This window comes from Cavia porcellus, unplaced genomic scaffold, assembly GCF_034190915.1.
Source record: "Cavia porcellus strain 051 isolate PalLab524CR breed Dunkin Hartley unplaced genomic scaffold, mCavPor4.1 scaffold_31, whole genome shotgun sequence".
NCBI lineage: Eukaryota > Metazoa > Chordata > Mammalia > Rodentia > Caviidae > Cavia > Cavia porcellus.
Genome location: NW_026947514.1, coordinates 4,711,424 through 4,735,008, shown reverse-complemented (window position 1 = coordinate 4,735,008; position 23,585 = coordinate 4,711,424). Strand labels below are relative to the sequence as shown.

The following is a 23,585-nucleotide window of genomic DNA, read 5'->3' as shown; positions in this document are numbered from 1 at the left end:
CAAGCAGGCAGTCGTGAGTTCGATCCCCGGTACCGATAAAAAGGAAAAAGACAAAAAAAAAAAAAAAAATGTAAAAAAAAAAAAAAGCTATATCCCGTATGACACCAGGCATGGTGTCAAAACCCTGTATTGGTAGCACTCAGAAGCTGAAGCAGGGGGATCACCATGAGTGGAGGCCTGCCTGGGCTACACAGTGAGTTCAAGGCCGGCCTGAAGTACATAGTGAAAACGCCTCAAAAAATAAAACCACAATGGATTCCAGGTGAACAGACCATAGAATTCCCCAAACACGCCAGCCATCTTGACGGGAAACTTGCCCTGCCTTGTGGGCCTCTGTCAATGCTCACACCAATGTGCATCCCAGTGGGTCAGGTGCAGTGCCCCGGAGGTACCGGCGCCCAGACACTGCTCACACAGCCAGCCCAGGGACGAAGGTGAGCCCGCACCCCGGAACCTGGCCAAGATCTCCTCCCAGCCTTTGCCTCATGTCCTGGAGTGGCCGCTGCAGCCCTGAGTATTGCTCAGTTCTCAGGACGGGGCTGTGTGTCCCTGAGGCTTTGCCCTTGTTTCTGGTGCTGGTGAGATCGCCAGGCCTGGACCGGAGCTGCTGCTGCATGGGGGTCTGTCTGTCTGTGTGTCCCTCTGGGCATGGGCCTCCCTGCATAATGAACCCCTGTGCAGTGTACCGCCAGGATGGTCTGGCTCCTCCGGCTCCGCCACTGCCAGGGAGGGGAGCACCTGGGCTGCCACCCACTGCCTCTCTATCCACTGCAGGGAATCCGAGGCTCTGTAAGGAGGAGGACACACTAGTCATCAGGAGACAAGTATTTGCTGGGTAGGAAAGTAGTGACCACCAGGGACTCCCGCACATTTGGATTTTTGAGACAAGGTCTGGCTGTGCAGCCCAGCTGCCCTTGAACTCTGGATCCTCCTGCCTCAGCCTCCAGAGTGTGGGATTACAGGTGTGCCACCCGACGACGCCCAGCAGAGACAGGAAATGGCCTTTTCTATGGGCTCATCTGAGTTGTGGCAATTGCTGCAATAAGGTTTGACTGGTGAGCTGGATACGGTGGTGCAGGTGTCTGATCCCACAGGCCACTGTGCGGCCACTGTGCGCCTGGGTCCAGGTCAGTCTGCTTCCTGCAAGACTCTGTCCAGCCCAGCGCACGATCCTCACACAGCTCTGTGGGACAGCACCAAGGGCCATCTCCATCTCAAGCCAGTCATGCTCTGCTTGGAAGAATCGTGGGGGGGGGGGGCAAGGACAGTGACAAAGGAGTGCACTGCCAGAGGCTGCAGGAAGGTGGCCCAGGGGAGTCTGAGCGGGGAGGACCTGGTCCTGCCTTCGGTGGGGAAGGAGGGATCACAAGGTTCTCAGGATCTGGTGACTGAAGGGGACCAGGGTGGAGGACGGGGTTTCTGAAGGCTTAAGACAAGGGCTGAAGGCCGACACAGGTCAGGGGCCTTGTTCTCTGAGGCTGGCGCATGGGAGGTGGCCCCTGGGAAGACGGTGATGCGTGGGAGAGGCATGGCCCAGGCCTGGGGCGGAAGCTTTCTTGCTGCTGGACAGTGGAGGGCAGGACGGGCACAGCTGGCGTCTTGGGGGGCAGGTTCTGATCTCTCCGGTTTCCCGAGGCGGGCGCGGACTCACTGGGGACTTGCAGATGAGCTGAGCGTAACAGAAGCCAAGTCAGGCCGAGCAGAAGCGGCATTTCTCCTTTCTTTGGTGCCGGAGCTGCTGTGGGATCTGAGGCCTGGCAGGCGCTCTGCTGTGGAGCTGCACCTCCCACCCCCAAAGCGACTTCTGAGCGCCGGCTGACTCAGCGGGTACCGCAGCCATGCGCGAGGGCGGCAAAAATCAAGACATACAGCAGAGTCTCCTCCAGGGCATCCCAAGATCCCCAAGGCAGAGCTGGTCCGAGGGCGGAGTCCCAGGCCACCGCGTGCTGTGAGGAGCCCAGGGTGCTGAGAAAGGAAGAAATGGGGCACAAAAGGAGGTTTGGGCCGAGGCTAAGGGACGGTAGAGGGAAGACCGGGGCGGCCGCTGTTTTCAGGGGACCTGAGGGAGGGGACACAATGGACACATGACAGCAGGAAGGTTGGCCCAGGAAGAGGCAGAGGCTGTGGCGGGCCGAGGGGACTGCAGAAAGGGGACCCGGTCTTCGGTGACAGGGCACAGGGCTGTCTTCCATACACCTTCATCACCTGAGGGACAAAGAGTCGGGGCACTCTGGCCACGACAGTGTCACATTAGCAGGACAGTGTGAGTCCACACCTAGGCTGCTCCGGGAGCAGTGGCCAAGGTCTTGCGGTTGTCTGGTCGCAGGGTGTTCCTTCCCATGCTGCCCTGAACTCGGATAGTTAGGACCCCAGACAGGTGACCAGGGCCAGGTCCTGGAGGACCGAGGACACCCAGGAGGCAGGCGATCCATTCTGGGTGCTAACATTTCTCTGTGTGCTTTGAGGATTTTATTTTAATGCAAATAAAACAAAGCAAAAATAAAACAGAATAAAGCCTATCAGAACAGTGAAGGCCGATACAGGTCTTTTTTCTTCCTTTGGCTTTTGGAAAAAGGTCTCACCAGATAGCCCAGACTGGCCTTGAACTTGGGGTCCTCCTGCCTCAGCCTGCTGAGTGATAGAAATACAGGTGTGTGCAACCTCCACGCGTCTTTTTAATAGCATTATATACACATACATAGGCATTTTACTTACTTCTGAAACCCTAAAAACTGGCATTTCTCTTGTTTTACAGCTAAAGAAAAAATTAAGCAATTAGAGGCTGGGTACAGTGCACACTTGTAATCCCAGCACTCAGGAGGCCAAGGCAGGAGGATGACTGGGAGTTGAGGACAGCTTGAACTATGTAGAGATCCTGTCTCAAAAAAGCAAAACAAATTACATTAAAACCCAGGTTGTGAGTTCAATCCCTGCTACCAATAAAACAAAACAAAACAAAACAAATTACACCCTTTTCTGACAGGCAGATGGGTGATACGTGGCAGGACCAGAGCTTGGGCCTGGGTTTTAACTCCACAGCCTGCTCTCTTCCACCTACGATCTCAGTGGCTGTTCCCAGGCCAGAGCTTTAAGGCCATTTGCAGTTTCAGGTGGTGGTGGTGACAGAACCCAGAGCCTTGCGCTAAGTACACGCCCCACTGACCTGCGCCCCAGCCTACCTGCCACTGCTAACCCAACATCCGATGGGCACTTGGAACAAGGAATGGCTCAGGAAAATAACTAAAAATGGAAATGCTGGCCCTGGACGTTGGTAACCAACTGCTGAGAAAAACACAGCCGTGCTCAGTAGCAGCCTGGGTGGAACAGCCTGCTGGTTTTCAATACTAAACACAACGCTTTTATGGCAGTGTGAGGTGCTTGTCTCAAATGTTTGCAGACTGACCCACTGATCCACTGCCTTTTTCACACAGAAATTAGCACCCTAAAAGGCTGTTTGGCAGCCGGACACTGCACCGGGCACTTCCCATGCCGCTTACCAGCCAGCAACGTTGTTTCCCCTCATGGAGGTCTCTACCTCACTAGGATGGACTGACCCTCTGCCCCCAACTCCAGGCTTCCTCCCAGGAGTTGCACAGCTGAATACCGGGTACCTGCCTCAGAGCCACGGTGGGTAACCAGCTACCCTGGGGGTGGAGGTTAGTCTGAGCAGCTCCTGCCTGGTCTCCAGGGTCCCCCAAGGCTCGGTCTCCAGTGTGGCTCACACGAAGATCCCGGGACAGATGCCTGGGACTGTCTGAGTGCCCTCTGGCCTCCAGCTGGTTCACTATGCTCTGGGCTCTCAATTCCCCCGGGCGTCACCCCTTTAAGAAACAGTAAGTCCCCATCAAAGAGCCCTCAGGACCCTGCTCACACTCAGCATGGGTGTGTCAGAGTCCCGTCACCCCACACTGCAGTGCAGTAACAGCGGACACACGAGTGTGGCCAGGAACACTCCTGCAAGGTAGAATTTTTTTTTTTTTTTTTTTTTTTTTGAAACAGGGTCTTGCTATGTAGCCCAGGCTGGTCTCAAACTCAAGGCGAGGTTCCTGCCTCAGCCCCCCAGCGTGCTGGGATTATAGGTGTGTGCTACCATACTGGACTTAAAGGATTCTCTACCATTCTGTTCCCTTGTACATTCTCAACTTTCCTATACTTACGAGCAATAACTAGATTTAGCCATTGCAATCAACTACTTAGCCTAAGAGACCTTGACCATCACCTTACAAAAAAGAAAGTCACACATGAAGGGAGATAATTTTATATATGATGTGAGACCTCACCTGTTAACACATAGTTAGGCTATGTCACCACAATTCAAACGCCTAACCTACTATGCACATTGGTTTGGGGAGGAAAAAAGTCTTCTTCTAGTAGCCCAGATGCTAAAGATTCCACCAAAGGGGTGGACCCAAAGCCAAACTCTACAGGTTAGATACTTAAGAAGACATACCTATATTTGGTTCATTTAACTTCTATGGAGCCAAGTGAAGGTAACTCAGCTCACACATGTGGCTCCCAATTATCACCTTTCTTCTCATCCTGATTTCTCTAATGTTTCACCGGAAACAAGTCCACTGCCCCAACTTACCTCCCAGCCCTTGGCGGCAGCTCCGTCACCATCTTCGCCACCTTGCCAAGTGACCTGGAGGGCACCAGTGTTCTCTATAAAATGAAGAGACGGGACCAGCTGCCAGGCCTGGTTCTAACCTACAAATTCCTACCTGAGGAGCTGCAAAAGCAGCAGCTTTAGAGCTAATCTAAAAGTTTCATGCAGCAGCCAAATTAGCCTAGATGAGGAGAAATGGCTTAGCTTGAGTTCCCTGCTTGAACCAATCCCAATGTGTAAAATAAATGTGCTCTAGAGCCCGCTGTAACAGTCAGCCTGCAGACACCCAGTGAAGGGCGGGGCCCAGGCCAGCTCTGGGGAAAGGCGCTCCAGACCCTGGGCTAGAGACGCTGGGCTCAGTCCTTACCGCTCCCCACCCACCAAGTGAAAATGAGGACATTAAACAAAGGTATGAGGCACTTTGCAGTTAACACCCCTGACTCTTCCACCCACACCACGCCTTCCTAATCCCAGGGTCTTAAGTCTCATCACTTAACCAAAGATTCTGAAACAGAACCATCAGGAAATGACATCAATTTTAGAGACATCAAATGAGTCCTCAGCGAATAATCCACATCTTTGTCCTGCTGCAGCCCAGGGCAAGGTAAGGGCGCATTCTTCAGTGTCTCTGTTACCACGAGTCCTCAGCTGTTTGGGAGCCCTGATCTCTGGGAGGCTCTGGGAAGCTTTCTGTAGCTGCAGCAAGGCTTGCAGTAATCGTCTTTCTTCTACAGCCGCTAAAGCTCACTTTCCTGGTAGACTGGAAGGTTTGTAGAAAGTTAGAACTTTCTTTTTTTTATTTTTTAATTTTTTGTCTTTTTATCGGTACCGGGGATCAAACTCACCACTGCCTGCTTGCAAAGCAGGCACTTATGCCACTGAGCTAAATCCCCAGCCCCCGAAAATTAGAACTTTCAAAACACTGACGCTTTGGCACTGTTACACAGAACCTCCTCTGTCACAGTACTTTCAATCTGATCCAGTAATCTCTCCAAGGCAGAGCTGCAGACTGACCAACCCAACCTTTGGCCAGAGAGATAGGAGGAAGGGTGTAAGAGAAAGAAGTTATTTCTGGTTTAACAGAAATACCGATTTATTTCAATGGAAAAAACCATTTCTTTGAGACAGGGTCTCAGTACCTAGCTCAGGTTGTCTCTGAACTACGTAGCCCAGGCTGGCCTCCAACTCACAGTGATCCTCCTGCTTCAGCTTTCCAAGTGCTGGGATTACAGGTGAGCCACCACACCTGGCTCTAATCATTTCGTTTTCTGCCCACATAAAAGATCTTCAGAAGTTTACAGAAAACATTCTTTGGCCCAATAAAAGTGTTGAGATGATCCCCATATTTAGAGTCAAAATTCTGAAATTTAACTTGTCCTTTTAAATACTGACTTTGATGGCCAGGTGTGATGGTACACATACAAAACCCCAGCGCTCGGGAGGCTGAGGCAGGAGGATCGATGAGAGTTTGAGACCAGCCTGGGCTACCAAGTGAATTCAGGGCCAGCCTGAACTGCACAGTGAAACTGTCTCAAAAAGGCAAAAATCGGGGCTGGGGATTTAGCTCAGTGGCATAAGCACCTGCCTTGCAAGCAGGCGGTCGTGAGTTAGATCCCCGTACAGATTAAAAAAAAAAAAAACCTCCCCCAAAACAGTAAGCTAACTTAGCAGCAAGTGTAAGCCGGCAAGAGCCAACCTAACATGGTGTTTCTGTATGTCTAGTGATGAGTTATCTCTGTCAAAGCAGAAAAGCCAGAGCATCTCTCTTCATAGAAACCTCACAGGCTACTGAACAAGAGTAAGTCTCCACAGCTAGAGGTGGAGCAGATGCCAAGGCCAGGATCAGAAGCAGCTCAATGCTCTCACCTCCTGCTGTCCTGACCACTGAAACACCTCCATCCTGCCCCTCCAGCTCAGCTTTCCCTCTCTGCAGGGGACATCACAGGTCAGCCACAGAAGAGGGGCCTATTACTTCATTTTATCAATGCCTGGCGTGGCGATGTGAAATTAAAAAGCAATAAGCTACAAGAAAAATTAGCTTTCATCAATGAAATATTTATGCAGTTTGCAAGCTATGAAGCTAGAGATGACTCCACTCAATGATTTGTCGAACTGTGTGGGTGCAGCACTCCCAGGGGAATTCCTAGCCTCTAAAGCTTGCATTCAAAGAGAAACTAATCTTATTTTTCACTTCTTATGTGATGATGTGATGATGTATTCACAGCACTCAGGCTGAGGCAGGAGGGTTTCTGGAGCTGGATGCCAGCCTGGGCTACAAAGCAAGTCGAACGCCACTTTAAACTGCACAGTGAGACCCTATCTTGAAAGAAACAAAGAAAGGATGGACGAAAGGAAGAGAAAGAGAAATCAGTCTGGATAGAGCTGAACTTGGTTCAGGGCTGTAATCCACTCTGGGTGGCTGTGGCAGGCGTGGTGTTGTGAGTTTGAACCCAGCCTAGAACCTTGTCTCTTTAAATAAAAAATTAAAAAAGGGTGTGAGTGGGTGGGGATTGGGATTGTAGCTGGATGCCAAAACGAGTTCAATCCCAATGACCCAAAAGGGAGCGGAAATCAAATTCAAAGCCTTTGAGAAATAAGTACAACTAGGCCTGCTGGCACATGCCTGTAATCTCAACATTTTGGTGGCTAAAGCAGAAAGATCACCTTGAGCTCAAGGTTGGACCAAACTAAACTGTCTCAAAAAACAAACCAAAGGGGCTGGGGATCTAGCTCAGCGGCATAAGCACCTGCCTTGCAAGCAGGCGGTCGTTGAGTTTGATCCCCGGTACTGATAAAAAAGAAAAAGACACACACACACACACACACCACCAAACCAAAAACAACCAGAAAAAAAGTAGAGACGTAATTAGATTTACAAGTCACATTTTTAATTAGAATATGTAAACACTTTGCTAATATGTTCCCAGTAAGACACCCTTCTGTCTCAACAAGCTGACTCTAAAGCTAGTGGTTTACAGTTCACAATAACGAGGGACCTCAACTACAGTAATGCTGTTCCGTTGGACAAGAGTAAACATCGAGAATACTAAGGTTCAACTGTACAGGAGCGCTAAATCCGCCAAAACATCACACGAAGACACACCTCCAAATTTTTAATTTTCACGATTTTTCTTAAAAGCCACTTCAGTCTTGATTTGTATTGCTTTAATCCAACTGTCAGATCGACCACAGGGATAGACAAGGGCAAGAACATTTCGCTGCAATACATCTCAGTAAAATTTAACTTGCTAGGAATTCGTGTCCCCCCACCCCCCAAATCTCAGACCTAATTCTGCAGGAGTTGTCAAGTAGAACACATAGGAAAAAAATACAGAATTTTCAATAAGGCGATGCAAATTTGAAGGGTGTGGAGAGCGCAAGTAAAGAGAGACACAGACAGGAACGCGGGGCAGGAAAGGAGGGCGCGGAAGGAAATTTAGTGAGCGATCAATCGCCGATCCGCGCCGCGAGCCGCCGAAACCCGCAGGTCCACGATCCCCGGGAAACAGGTACCCAAACGGCTCATCTCAGGTTTCCGCGGGTCACAAAAGAATAACGGACAAGGTCCGGGACCGCTTCCGCCGCCGCCCCGCCCCGCCCCGCCCCCGAGACCGGGGCCCGGAGGGGACAGCGCCCAAGGAGGGTGCGGCACGCGCTCCACACTGTTCTTTGCTGCCTCCCAGGCTCCGCCACTCCGGAGCCACGCGCGAAGAGCACGCGCCGCCCGACGTGAAAAACCAAACACAGGCGTTTCTCGTCAAACCACTTTATTGGGGCGACCGGGCCACCGGCCGCCCCGCGCAAGGTCTCCAGACCGTTCCCACCTCACCCCTGCGCCGGCCACCCACTTACCCCCAACTACCCAGTCTCCGGCCCTGTACTCCGGAGACGCGCGGACCGCTCACCAGCTCCTGAGGTGGCGGCTGCCGCGGCGACGCCCAACTCCCGAGTGTAACCCGGGAACAAGCGGCGGTTTTGTCGCTGTTGCACCGCGAAGGGCGGAGGCCGCGCGACGCAGAACAGCGCCGGCGCCGCGCTGACGTCACGCGCCGCAGGGCCAGCCTGCCCGCGTGGGGCTGCCCCGCCCCCTGTCCCAGCGGCCCCAATCCGGGAGGAACCCGAGTTAGAGGGCGGGGCCTCGGCGATGAGCAGGGCCACGGGATTGGCAGCGAGGGAGGAGCAAGAGCGCGGCTGAGCGAGTGGGAGCGAGGCGGGGCGGGGCGGGCCTAGAGCGGAAGTCTCGCGAGGCCGAGCCCGAGCAGAGTGTGGCGGCGGCAGCGGCGGCGAGATCTGGGCTCGGGTTGAGGAGTTGGTATTTGTGTGGAAGGAGGCGGAGGCGCAGGAGGAAGGGGGAAGCCAGGCGCCGGCCCGGAGGGCGGGAGGAGGCGCGGCCAGGGCGGGCGGCCAGGCGAGGTGCGGCCAGGCGGGCAGTGGGACGAGCAGCGGCCGACAAGCGCGGGGCACACCGAGCGCGGGAGGCGGGGAAGCCCCGCCGCGGCCGCCGCGCCCGCCCCTTCCCCCGCCGCCCGCCCCCTCTCCCCCCCGCCCGCCCGCCGCCTTCCTCCCTCTCCTTCCTTCCCCACGGCCGGCCGCCTCCTCGCCCGCCCGCCCGCAGCCCCCGCGCCGAGGCCGCCGCGGCAATGGCCTCGGGCGACACCCTCTACATCGCCACGGACGGCTCGGAGATGCCGGCCGAGATCGTGGAGCTGCACGAGATCGAGGTGGAGACCATCCCGGTGGAGACCATCGAGACCACGGTGGTGGGCGAGGAGGAAGAGGACGACGACGACGACGAGGACGGCGGCGGCGGCGACCACGGCGGCGGGGGCGGCCACGGGCACGCCGGCCACCACCATCACCACCACCACCACCACCACCCGCCCATGATCGCTCTGCAGCCGCTGGTCACCGACGACCCGAGCCAGGTGCACCACCACCAAGAGGTGATCCTGGTGCAGACGCGCGAGGAGGTGGTGGGCGGCGACGACTCGGACGGGCTGCGCGCCGAGGACGGCTTCGAGGACCAGATCCTCATCCCGGTGCCCGCGCCCGCCGGCGGCGACGATGACTACATCGAACAGACGCTGGTCACCGTGGCGGCGGCCGGCAAGAGCGGTGGCGGCGGCGGCTCGTCGTCGGGCGGCGGCCGCGGCAAGAAGGGCGGCGGCAAGAAGGGCGGCAAGAAGGGCTACCTGGGCGGCGGGGCCGGCGCGGCGGGCGGCGGCGGCGCCGACCCGGGCGGCAAGAAGTGGGAGCAGAAGCAGGTGCAGATCAAGACCCTGGAGGGCGAGTTCTCGGTCACCATGTGGTCGTCAGGTGAGCGCGGGCTGCGCGCCGTGGCTCGGGATGTTTTTGTTTTGAAGGGAAGCCATGTTTTATGTGTGTGCTGGGCGCCGCCATCTTCTCCGCCCGGGCCAGTATGGCGGCCCCAAGATGGCGGCGGCGGGGGCGGCGGGCCCAAGATGGCGGCCGCGGCGGGCGGGGGAGGGGCGCGCCAGGCCGCAATGGCGTAGTTGGCGCGGGTGCCGCGCGGCAGGGCGGGTCGGCAGCGTAAGAAGGCAGCGGCGGCGCGCGACCCCGCGAGCCCTTAACGGACGGGGCGGCCCTGAGCCCCAGACCCCGGGCCCCGCTTCCCGGACGGGCGGGACGCGGCGGGCGTTGGCGGGCCTCGCGCGGGGACGCGGCCTGGTCTCGCGTCTTTCCCCCGCTGGCCTCTGGGGGCGCCGTGCCGCGACGCGGGACGCACGGGAGCCCCGGGGCCTCCGGAGGGCGGCGGGCCGGGCGGGCCCTGCCGTGTCAGTGCGGCGGCCCCGCCCGTGCTCACGCTGCCTGCGGCCTCCAAGCGCTCCTGCCGCGCTTCCCCCGTGGCGGGGTGCGGTGCGGCCCCTGCCGGACGCCGGGCTGTGCCTGCGGCGGCATCTTTGTTGCCGCCCGGTGCGCGGGCCTCCCCGCTGGTTAGTCGGCGCCTGGGGCGGCTACTTTTGCTGCCGACGCTGGGATCCTTGCCCCTAGTTTCATTCTGTTGCCTAAACTTAGAGTTGGGTAGAGCCGCTCCGCCCCCGCCTCTCACCGCCCCAATAGCACACCATCTCGGAGCGGCGGGGCGTCGTTCCGCGGGGAGGCCGGGGCAGGTGAATTGCCAGGCCAGTCTGGACGCCTTATCTGCTCATGTTACCGTGTGCATTTAGATACTCAAGCAAAAGTGTGTTCACCTCTTGACGCCAAGTTTTATCTCATGGTTTGGTCGCGATGGCTTTCCAGTAAATTTCACGTGTTTTGCATGCCAAATTGATGGCCCACTTTTCTAGACCTAGCAACTAGGTGGTGTTTGACATTGCTGGACGAAGTGCGAGGTGGCCGGCCGGTCGGCCAGTAGAGGAGGGAAGGACGTCTGAGCTGGAGGGGCCTATAGCGGTGAAGTCGACATTCAGTCTGATTGCCTCTGCAGATGGCTGCTTACCGGAGGCACAGCTCACAGTTACTTATTTTCAGGGACTGGGTTTCCTTATTTATGTAGTTCAGGCTGGCCTTAAAACCATTTTGTCGCCTAGATTGATGTAGAATTCAGGCTGATTCTCCCGCCTCAGCCTCTCTATGCTGGGGATTACACTTAGCTGTCTGGAGTTACCTTTTTTTTTTTTTTTTGATCTTTTTCGTTTTTATCGGTACCAGGGATCGAACTCACGACTACCTGCTTGCAAGACAGGCACTTATGCCGCTGAGCTAAATCCCCAGGCCCTGTCTGGAGTTACTTTAATGTACATTTTTTGAAAGTGGTAAGCCTGGCTTGGTGGCACAAACCTGCAATCCTAGCACTCAGGAAGCGAGGCAGGAGGATCATTACAAGTTCTACAAGTTCGAGGTCACCCTGGACTACAAAGGGAGTTCAAGGCCAGCCTGAATTGCATAGTGAGACCTTGTCTCAAAAAAACAAAAAAAAAGTGTTAAAAATAGTTTAGTGTGTTAAGAGTACTCACATAGATGGGGTTTTAAATATTCGGTGGCAGTAACATAGGATGACCTATTTTCTTGGATGCGTTTTGTAAAGAATTAATCCCCTTCCGCATCTTTGTGTAGAATTACTGCAAAAGAAGCTAAGTGGGGTTTAGCTGTGAAAAGTCTCAATCTTCAGAGCTGAAATAGGATGATACAGTGTTCGGTTACGATTCGCTAGTGTGTGTGCGATTCGCTAGTGTGTGTGCGTTGATGTGTGGACACTGTTACCTACCTTCCTGTCCACCATCTAGGTAAAAGAAACGTTAATTGCACTATTTTTTCACTACGTCCCTTAGATACTGGAGAGAGCTATCACACCACTGGTTTGGTTTCGTTTTGTTTTGTTTTTTGTTTTTGAAATGGTCTCCCATGTATGTAGTTAAGTCTGGCTTCCAGCTCACAGTGATCCTCCTGCTTCAGCCTCCTCAGTGCTATAACTACAGGCAGGTGCCACAATTTTGCTTAAACTCCGTTAGTTACCTGACGTCCAGGATCGCTGAGAGTTTAAGGCCATCCTAGGCTCCCTATTTTAAGGCCAGCCTGAACTAAATAGTGAGACCCTTATTTTAAAAACCATTCCATTTTCTTTTTCTTTTCTTTTTTTTTTTTTTTCCGTTTTCTCTTTTAATTGTACAGACAGGGTTTTTCCTCTTTCTTTTTTTTGGGGGGGGGGGGAGAAGCCATGATTTTTTGGTTTGTTTTGTTTTTTTGAGACAGTCTTGCTATGTAGCCCAGGCTGACCTCAAACTAGACAATCTTGCCTCAACTTCCCAAGTGCTAGGATTACAGGCCTGTGCCACCACACCCAGATCATGGGACGTTTTCAAAATCCTAGTTAGGTGTTAACACATTTTGGTTTAAAAGATCACCAGCAGTTTTAGTGGCAGTCAGCATGTTGGTGGAAACCAAATATTTGGACTTTGGTGATTCTCTTTGCTCGTGTGTGCCCTCCTGACCTTAGCCGGGTGACAGTTCTCCATGGTGGGCCTCTAGGATGAGGCAGCAGGAAGGGAGCTTGGCAGCGCTGTGCAGAAGAGTTGCAGACCAGAAAGGATCCTGAGAAGACTGCTTTTTTTCTTTCTTGAAAAAAGTCAGGACTTTTTTTTTCCCACAGTGAAGTACTTTTTCTGTGTCACCAGATTGTGCAACAGTCTCTTATCAGCCTCCCAAAGCTTTTTCATCTCCCGGGAAAGAGGTTTGTTAGCAGTCACTTCCCAGCCCCTCCCCAGCCCTTTCCCAGTCTTATCTATCTCTTCATTTGGGGGTAGGGGTGGTACCAGGAATCAAACTCACAACTTCTGCTTGCCAGGCAGGCACTATTCCACTGATCTACATCCCTGCCCTCCCCCCCCCATGTCTCTTCATTTTGGGGCTGGGTCTTGCTACATTGCTCAGGTTGGCTTTGAACTTGTGAGCTTCCTGTTGCAACCTCCAGAATAGCTGAGATTGCTGGCTTGTGTCACAAGGCTGAGCTATTCCAGCCAATTTGTGTGCCTTTTGTGCCTGAGTTAATATGGTTTTAAAGTTCATTCAGATTGTAGCATGTACTTCATTTGTATGACTGAATAATATTTCGTTATGTAGATATTCTGGCAGGAAGTCTAGCAGGTGAGAAAGTTAGGGCTCCCTTAACCTAAACACATTTCTGCATTTGATCACAGTTGAAATGTGTTTCTGAATATTCTTAGCAAGTATTGTTTAGGTAGTAACCCCCAGTGCTTCCTTGGCTGTCTCTCCCGTATGTAATTAATAAACAGCTGTTGACAGAGTCAGGGCCCAGCATTCTGTGTGTTTTCCCCAGGTGTTCCTTACTATTCATCAGAGTAGCTGTCTTGTGCCAATTGTAAACCAAGCCACTTAACTAAATCTTGAGTTCCAGTGGGGAGTAATGACAAAAGCTGAGCTTTAAACAGTTAGCTTGAGGGAAACATCCAAAATCTTCACTTCACACTGGCAGAAATGGTCGATTTCTGCAAGGCTGTTGGTAATGGGCTCTGGTGACTCTCAACGTAGAAGTATGTGTTGTGTTAGCTTGAGCAAATCATCCAGGACCAGGAAACCACTGATTGTCAGTCAGTAAATTGGAAAGAAATCAAAATATATTTAAAATTTCTCTGTTGTTTACATTCAGAAAATTCAGGTTTGTCAAAAATTACAAGTTGTGACCATTTGTCACTTCTCTGGGGATAGTCTTCTCTCTTCCCTTGCTGCTTATCACTGGAGATAACCGTAATTGTGAATTTCCATGGAGCCATGCCCAAAAAGCCTCCCAAGGAATCCCAGCCACCAAGTGACCTGTGCTCCTGTGCCTTTAGACCTCAGGGCGTTGTCCTTCCCTTCCCCCTCTCCTGCTCTGTGTCACCGGCTCCTAAAGGGGCAAATCCCAGTCAGAGAAAGGTCAGGGCTTCTCGATTACTTAAACTAGCTAGCTGAGAAGGTGTTCAGAAGAGAGTAAATGTAAAAACAAAAAGACCTATGCCAGACTCCTGGTTATTTACCAGCGGGATTTCTGTTTATTTTTGAAGTCTGTTTTGCAGGTTTGGTGTTTTCTAAAGTTGGGAATTTAGAACTCATAACAGGTTATTTGCAAAACACCTTGTACAGTGAACCTTGCTTTTTTCTCTTTTCACGAGTGAGAATTGAGCCCACGGCTGTCACACTAAGCTTTTTTTTAAAGATTTTGAGACAGGGTCTCACTATCTTGCCCAGGCTGGGTGAGAACCTGGGCTCCTTCCTACCTCACTCAGCCTCCCAGAGTCCATAGTGGGATTGCAGGTGTGTACTACCACCTGGCTGCAGTAAACATTTCTGTTCGTTGTACTTTCTTTCCTTTTTTTTAATTTTTGAGATGGTTTTGCTGTCGCTCAGGCTGGCCTTGAACACACTGTGTGGCCCAGGCTTGTCTCTGAACTTGCAGTGGTCCTCATGCCGCAGCCTCTCCCCCAAATGCTAGGATTATGGGATTGCAGGCATGCAGCACCATGGCCTGGCCATTACACCTTGTATTTTTAAAAGTTTTTGGTGTCCAAAGTGTGATTTGAATGTTAAAAAAATAACAGCTGTTTGGTGTTTTCTGTTAGGAGAGTATTAGAACATTAGGGAGATGTAGGGAGATCTTGGATGTTAGTTGACTGTTTAGTTTATCTGTTCATGCCGCCTTTCATTACAGTGCTCAAGGAAAGCTTCCTAGCTGTAAGTATGTCAGATTTGGATTTGAATTTGGGTTCATGGGGCCTGTTAGGTTGAGCTTTTTCATTTACACCCTGTGTACCCCAGCCCTGATGTCGATGACAGAGCCCGGTGCTCTCAGGGACTCATGCTTCCTGCGGCATTATCTGTCCTCCCTAGAGGACACTGACCCGTGTGTGACCTTGGCCTGTCCTAGCTTCTGATCTTAGGATTTTCATGAAACAAGTTACTGAAGAGGGTCCCTGAAGTCCGTCAGTCCTTTCACAGTGGGGTTAAATGCGTGACCAGCATCACTGAGCTACGCACCCAGCTCCCAGGCCGTTACTACAGCAGAGGTTATACTTTACTAGTGACCCTGTGACAGGGCAGTCGAGTATCCCTTCCTCCTGCCTTCCTTCCTTGTCCCCTGCCCAAGCTCAGGATTGCACCCAGGGCAGGGTGCACAAGTACCCGCCCGAGCAAGGTCCCAGCCCTAATGGGGCTTCACACGATAGTTTCCAATACAGTTAGCGCTAACAGAACGGGTGCTTCTCCTGTGAGTGAATTCCCTCAGATGGAAGCAGGGCTGTGTCAGGGGCTGGCTGCCTCCCTCCAGCCTGTAGGACTTGGCATGGAGTGCTTGCTGGGTGATCCATTGCATGCGTGGAGGTCGTGCTGCAGGACAGAATCAAGACACACCAAGTGCCATCCTGTAGAGCCAGACACACGCGCTTAACTGTCGCATGGTTTCTGTCAGGGGAAACCCAAAGTAGAAATAAAGAGCAAAATAAAAGATAGTAGAGGGATCAAGAGATTGAGGGGTGGGGGTGCAAGCAGAAGACGTGTCCTGTCCCTATGCCAACTCCACACAAGGGATGCTGCACACGTGTGCTAAGAAAATTGTGAAGCACACTATCGTGTTCTGTTAACTAGAAGTAGAACAGGAGCATTAAGTGTGGGGGCAGGTGTAGAACGGAGCTGGATTGGAATGTCAGGTCCTGTGCCGCTTTAGACAGTGACTTGAAACACTGAGACTCCAGTTCTTCAGAGCCTTCAGGGTTGGTGCCTTGTAAGGGGTGGTACCCTTTCCTTAAAGTCATGTCTGATTTTATTTTTATTTTATGTATTTACTTTGTTTTTTTTGAGTCAGGGTCTCATTTTGTGGGCCTTAAACTCATGGTGATTCCCCTGCTTCAGTCTCCTGAGCGCTGGGAATCCTGGGTGTGTGTTACCATGCCTGAGTGGTGGTGTCTGGTGTTTGTCTCCTGCCTGCGAGCCTCAAGTGCTGAGCCCCACCTTGCCATTGTAGTGAAAGGTGGTAGCGGGGCGCACACAGTGTTGGTTTGCTAGGTCCTAGGATCGGGCCTGGAGCAGCTTAGAATCACTACTGCACAGTTCACTCCTGCCCGGTTTGAAAGTTGTGTCGTGAGGGAAGCACGTGCACAGGTCAGCGGACAAGAAAGGCAAAGTCATGTTGGTCCCGGGATTCAGAAAACACCTAAATTAGGAAGGGGACAGCCTCGAGCTGGAACAGGTGTGGCTTGGTGACCATCCTTTCTCAGTGACAAGAAGACAGCAGAAAGCTGCTGAGCAGGAGGTGAAGACCCCTGGGAGACAGAACTGCACAACATTGGTGTCAAAAAACTAGATTTTGTTTTTTTGCCAGTGTGGTGTCAGATTTCAGTGTTGTCTGAGAGCTGCCTGAGATGCTTGAAATGTGACATAACTGAAAATTTATTTTATTTAATTTTTTCGAACCAGAGATTGAACTCATGACCTTGCGCCTGCCAGGCAGGCGCTTGTGCTGCTGAGCTAAATTCCTGGCCAAACTGAAAACTTAAAATTTTCTAAGTTCTTTACATGCTTACCTTGGTTTTATTTTTTTAGAGCTTGATGCTGTTTAGAACATTAAAGCCTGGTAGAGAATAGTACAGTACTTACCCAATTGCTGAAGTCCTAGCTTCCGAGGTCTAAAGTACGCAGTGAGAGATTGCCAGGTTTAGAGAAGCACAGTCATAGGGTTAGCAAGGCTGTTACATGTGAGCTAAGGTTTGGCTTAGAAGTCTCACTCAGGGTTTTGGTTGTTGCTGTTCCTGGGGACTGGACCCCATGGACAGTCTCCCCCACCCGGTCCCATCACAGCCCCACGGGAGAGGCACAGGGCTCTGTGGGTGTGAGGAGCCTGTGGAAGTCTGGATGATGCTGTAGCTCGTGTGATCCTGGTTCTGGTTCCCGAGCTGGGAGTGTGACCTTATTTGCAGATGTGGTTAGACTTGCAGCTCTCGCTCTGATGAGGAGAGGACAGGGATATCAAGGCCACTTGTCAAGGAAGGGGGGTGCTGAGTGCAGTGTCTTGGGGGTTAGAGGGCGACTGACGAAATGGACCTCAGCAGTGGGTGGAGAGGGGAGACTGTGGTTGTGGGTGGCAGTCTGTAGTTTCTTGGGAAAGGGGCTACAAAGGATTGAGCCCAAGGGCTGTGCACTGAGCTACATACATTCCAGCGCCCCACCTTTTACATTTTTGGGGGTACATTTTAGTTACACATAATGATCACATTCATCATAGGATGCTTTTTCTGTTTTCCCACACCCCCCCCACCTTATTTTGAGATAGGGTCTTGCTAAGTGTGAGTTGCTTAGGCTGTTTGAGTTGCTTAGGCTGTTTAAATTGACCATCCTTCTGCCTCAGCCTCCCAGCATGCCTGACTGGTTGTTTGGAGCACCAAATTGGTTGTAGTTTGTTACAGTAGCCACAGGAAACTGCATGTAGAGGCAGAGAGAGGGCTCTGGAAACGGGTGGAGAGTAGGATTTATGGATTGCTTTTGGTTGAATAGCTACCCATACTGGGGAAACTGCCACGCTGGAGCTGGAGGGCGCTGCGGTCTCCTGGGGACTGGGTCTTCCGTCCTCAGTCCCATTCTCCTCCATATAGAGCTCGCCTCCTATCACACGCAGCATGGAAGAAAACTGACTTGGGGAGCTGGAGACAGGCTGAGTCGGTTCACATCCTGATCGTACCTTTTGGATACACGGCTGGCCAGCAGAGAAGAATAGCTGGGGCCCCATGCGTTTGTAGGTGGGGCCGGGCTGATAGATCTTGTTGCTTCACACTGCCAGTCTTGGGTCTCTGTCTGGGTCCAGGTCATTTGCCACCAGTGTAGCGCTAAGTGACAGCTCAGGCTTGAAGTTCCCAACAAGATGGTGCCTACCTTGTACACCCCAGGGTCCTGGTTCCCCTCTCAGGCTTTTGCGAGTAGGAGTCTTGAGGTCCTGAGCCGGCAAACACACAGTCAAGCAGGGTCCCTGGGGGCCTCATCCACACTGTTCCTGTGCTCCAGTCACTTGCTCCCCTTACTCGTCCCACTGTCCCACTGGCTACCGGGACTGTGGGAAGAGTTTGTTGTTGTTTGAGACAGGTCTCACCTGATTCACTCTGGCTTTGAACTCCTCCGGTGTAGCTGGGCTGGTGACCTTACTGTGTCACCGTGCACAGCTTTTTTTTTTTTTTTTTTTTTGTATTTTTACCAGTACCAGGGATCGAACTCATGACCACCCACTTGCAAGGCAGGTGCTTACGCCACTGAGCTAAATCCCCAGCCCCACTGTGTACAGCTTTTAAAGGACCCCCCCCCAAAAAAAGTTAGATGATAGCAAACATGAACATTATTTGATCTGCTTTAATATGTGTTGTTTTTGGTACAAGTGGAGCACACACTCATGTCTTTTATTGTGGTAGTAGAAACTTGTATCTTTTGTCATAAATTTTTTTTTGTCTTTTTTCCTTTTTATCGGTACCAGGGAAATGTTTTTTTCTTACATTTTATTTTCTGTTGAATAGCTAATGATTCTACTCAGAATTCGTATGTCTTTAAGGAATTTTCCAAATTAATTCCCATGTGTAATGCACTGTTTCTTAAGGAAAAAGACGTAACTGTGATAGTATGACGCTTAAGTGCAGAATCCGACAAAAAATGCGTGGGGGGGGGGGGCTTGTGTAAATATTTTGATATTGAATTTACCGAGAGGTGGTGAGATTGATACAGGTTACCTGTGGCCCCTGCAGAGAGGAGCTCAGGGTGGTGGCTATTGGCTAGTGACCTAAACGCCTGTAGGGTTCTTTTTGACAGCCTGTGTATAAGGAAAGTGTAACCACCAGAATGGTTTCAGACTTGGGTCAGTGAGCTGTTTGAAGGCAGGAGCAGCCTATCATCTAGAGTCCCAGGATGTAGGTGTGGGGTGGTGATCCACAGTGGTCCCTCTGTCCTGGCCAGCTTGGGAAACCTCACTCTGGGCGGAGCTAACCAGCTCCCTCCCTTGGGCAGGAGTCTGCTCTCCTTCAGTATTGGAATGGCCTGACTTTTCAGTTCCGAGGCTGCTCTGTGCTCCTGGGATTTTTTTGTTTGTTCGTTTTGTTTTGAGACCGTGGTTCCCTGCAGTTGAGGCTATGTAGCTCACTATGTAGCTCTGGTACCCACCCGCTGGTGTTTCCGCAATACTCCGCTGTGTTTTTCTTTGCTAACCGGTGCAGTCTCTGAGTTGGTGCATGTTTCCACCGCACACCTGTGTGTCCAATGCCTTCTAGAGGGGTGTCTGGAAACAGGGCCTCTAGATGTTCTGCACACCATCTCTGCAGATAATGCCTACCCTCCAAGAAACACCTGCCAGAAATGTTCCTCCCCACCTCCTCTTCCTTACCTAGCAGTGTGGATGCCTGTTCCCAGATAAATGTGACTTGTTTTAAAGACCTGCCAAAAATGAGTTACCAGGTAATAAGTCTTCTTAAGTAAACTCACCTTCAGAAGTTGTTTCCTATAGAAAAAATTAGCACTAGCGCTGAATCCCATCTTCCCTGAGTAAAACTCGGTGCTGTACATCAGGTGTCATCAGAGTTTCTGTAAAGGGCCAGATAGTGTTGTAGGTTGTTGGTTTTTCTCATAACTAATCAACTCTGTGTCCCTCGTGTAGAAAAGGAGCCATAGATCATGCATAAATGAGCAAGGTTGTATTCCAATAAAACTCCATCTACACAGGTAGATGGCATACTTTTGCATATCAAAGCTCTCAGTGGCGGCAGCAACAATGCCTAAAGGGTGAAAACAGCTCAAGTTTAGCGTGGCACATGCCTGTAATCCCAGCAGCCTAGATGGCTTTAGTGGGGTTGCAGGTTTGAGGCCAGCCAGTGTGAGTTAGCAAGACCTTATCTCAAAATAAAAATAAAACGTTGTGGTAATATAGATCAGTGGTAGAGTACTTGCCTAACGTGTGAGGTCCTGGGTTCAAGCCATAGTGCTGGGGGGAGAAAAAGCGAGAACCCGGGTGTCTGTTGGTGGATGAGTAGGTAAACAAAGTATGTTATGTACATACTATATATTTGGTTTTGTCTTGTTGTTTTGAAACAAGGTCTTGGTATGTAATCCTTGCTCACCTTTAATTTGTAATCCTCCTGCCTCAGCCTCCCAAGTGCTGGGATTAGTTTTGTGCTACCATGAGTAGCAACTGAGAAAACGATCTTAAAAGAGAAAAATGTGCTCAGCATCTCACCCTCAGATAAAAATGTCATTTTTCTTCTTTTCTTTTTTGGTACTGGGAATCGAACTCACAGCCTTATGCTTGTTAGGCAGGCATTTGTGCCACTGAGCTAAATTCCTAGTCCCAAAACCATTATGTTTCACACAGTAAGAAAAACATGTAGTACTTTGTTTATTTTTCTTTTCCTTTCTTCCTTCCTTCCTTCTTGGTAGTGGGGATGGAAGTCAAAACCTACCCCTTGCCAGCCAGGTCCTGTGCCCCCGAGCCTGGCTTATTTTGTGCAGTATCCCATTGTGTGTGTACACAGTATTAGCCCGTCAGTGGATACCTCTGCTGGTCCCATTATCTTGGCAGGAAACACAGGTGTGTAGGGAACCCTGTGCTGTACTCACTTCATTCCCTTGGAGTATGCAGAGTCCTGTCCCTGGGTCCTGTGGTGGTGGCCTTTTTAGTTTTTGAGAGTCTTCCATACTGGTTTCCCTAGGCCGTGCTAATTGACGTTTCCACCAGCAGCACAGAGGGTCTCCCCTTCACTCTTCAGCCTCCGCAGCATTGATGGTTCTGTTCTCACTGGGTGAGATGAAGTCTCAGTGCTGTTTTGCTGTGAGGGCGGTGGGCGGCCGGGCCGAGGCGGGAGGAGTTGAAGGCCACCCTGAACTACGCAGAGACTCTGTGGAGAAAAACAGAACCACAAAAGAGAATGGCTGTCACACATTTTCCCCCATTCTGCAGGCCGCCTCGTCGTCGTGTTGGTGGCTTCCCTGGCCCTGCGGAACCTTCTAGTTTGAGGTAGTCCCTCTTACAGACTCTTGCTGTGGCTTCAGGTGTGGCCCCTGTTCTCTTTTGTCAGGTTCAAAGTCTCTGGTCTTACTCTGCACTTGTGATCCGTTTTCAGTTGATTTTTACCCAGGATGAGAGGGGGGCCTAGTTTCAGCCTTCTCTGCATGGATGCCCGGTTTTCCCAGCACAGTTTGTACAGAGGCTGTCTCTGTCCTTCCTTCCGGGGCTCTGTGTGTCTCTTCTGTGCTGTTCCGCTCAGGCTTTGCTTGGTGGCTTTGCAGGGTCCTTGGAAACCTGGTATTCTAATGCCTCCCATCTTTCTTTCTCTTTAAGATTGCTTTGGCTCTCTGAGTCCTTTGTGTTTCCCTATGAACTTCATGGCAGGAGGTTGTCCTAGTTCTGTGGAGGATGTCATTGGGTTTTTGATGAGGATTGCGCTAGATTCCGGGTGGTAGTATGTCCATTTTAACAGTGCTAATTCTGCTGATCTGTGGTGATGGTAGAGCTTTTCTGTCTTGTAGTGTCTTGTTTCTTTCATTGTAGAGATCTTTCATCTCTTGGGTTGATTTTTGTATCCTATGGACAGCATAGTATTAGTCATGAAAATAAGTGAAATTTGATGTTTACTACAATGAAAGGAAAAGTGTGCTTAGTGAAGTAAAGGAGATGTGGTAGATGAATGCTGTACGAGTGTGTGTATAGGAGAAGGCTGGGATGGGCAGGGTCCTGCAGGTAGCGGGAAGTAGAGGTTAGAAGAGGCTGGAAAGCAGGCAAGGTTACAGTTTAATGAGCATAGGCTTTTGTTGGAGATGATGAAAACCTTTGTGTATAGGTAGTTGTTTTATTTATTTATTTATTTTGGTCTTTTTCCTTTTTATTGGTACTGGGGATCGAACTCACGACTGCCTGCTTGCAAGGCAGACGCTTATGCCGCTGAGCTAAATCCCCAGCCCCGTGTATAGTTAGTTGTAAAATTACACAACACTGTAAATGTGTATAATGCCACCGAATGGTATTCTTTAAAATACACAGTGATTAAAATTATGTCTGGGTATATTTTACCCTACTTTAAAAAAATAGAAAGGGAACCATGGAAAATGAGGAGAAGGTAGTAGGCTAGATTGGGGTATGTTCCTGGGTCCTTGATAACTGTTGCAGTCAGGGGTTGTGAGGAGAATGATTACAATCAGGGCACAGAATTTATGATATTATAATGGTCGCCCAGAGCTAAACACAAGGAAGTACAGAAAATCTGTCCACTACACTAAATACCCAGAATATTCAGCCTGGATCCCACAGCAATGTCCTGCATAAGTCCAGATGAAAACCTAGAGCCCATGACAAAGCCTCCCACCAATCCAACTGGATGGAGGTCTAGAGCTCATGAGAAGGACTCAGGCCAGTCTGTTTTATTTATCCATGCTGGGAAGGGCCAAAGGTCAGCGGTGGAAGCCAGAAAGTCCACACCAGCAGGGTGAAGGAGCTGTGCTGGTCGGTTGAGGGTTCTACGCTGGAGCCGAGAAGTCACGCTCACAACAAAGACCAGGGCTGTCCTGAAAGGTACCACAGCCATCTTCAGTGACATGCTCCTCTGATGATAAGAACGGTCAAGTACATGCCAGGAAGCCAGCATAGCAAGCTTCTCCTGGAGATTAAACAGCGCACATCTTCCCCTCCGGAGCCAGGAAGCGATGCTCGATGTATAGACCAGAGCTCCCCCAAAGTGAACCACAGCCACTCTTACCAACAAGGTCCTGAGCTCCTCCGATGACAGTTGTCAAATTCACACTGGGGAAGCTAGTCATGACAGGCTCCTCGAGGGGAACCAATGGCTCAAACAGCAACACTCAGAGAAACCCACAATGCCTCACTCATCTTCTCCACGTCTCTGTTTATGCTGGCAACTTTCCTCAGGTGGAACATCTACGCTCAGCACCATGCTGATTTAATTCAGCGGTGTCAAGTTGACTACCAGTTTTTAGTCCATAACAATAATGGTCAGAAAACTTCTACTTTAGACTCATTAATTTTGTGCTGTCTGTGTGTGGTGCTGGGACTTGAACCCTGGACCTTCACTCTTGCTGGGTGAGTCCTGGCCAGTGAGCTGTATCTCTAGCCCTGTGTCCTAGGTCCTGTGGGATCACCATGCTCCTGAGTGTTGTGAGCAGACCTGAGGTTTAGGAAGTGTTTCTCACTTCTCTCACTCTCCAGGACCTGAGCTCCTGGAGGTCAGAGGCTGTGTTGTCTCTGCTGTTGTTCATTCCATGATACACAGGCTCTTGATGTGTGACCTAACCCAGAATTAATCTCACCAGGGACCCTTCTGCTGTGTTTTGTGAGCACTCAGTAAGTGGGTCTTCAGCAAGACGGCACCCATGCTGGCACTGAGGTTGAAGTCACCTGTCTGTAGTGGGTTTTTGTAGTAGTTGATAGAACACTAAAACACCTTTATCAGCAACTTGTCCTAGGTAGTTCGCAGTCAACTTCATTGTCATCGACTGGGAG

The 23,585-nt window shown here is 51.1% G+C and overlaps 1 protein-coding gene across 1 annotated transcript in view; it reads left to right on the top strand.

Annotated features, from left to right (window-relative positions):
• The first annotated feature begins 7,639 nt into the window (after positions 1 to 7,639).
• Positions 7,640 to 23,585, top strand: part of Yy1 (YY1 transcription factor) — a 32,263-nt gene continuing 16,317 nt past the window's right edge. The window contains exon 1 of the mRNA XM_063241416.1: positions 7,640 to 9,922. Within this exon, the coding sequence (XP_063097486.1) occupies positions 9,247 to 9,922 (676 nt within the window). The 5' untranslated portion in view covers positions 7,640 to 9,246. The remainder of the gene's footprint in view (positions 9,923 to 23,585) is intronic.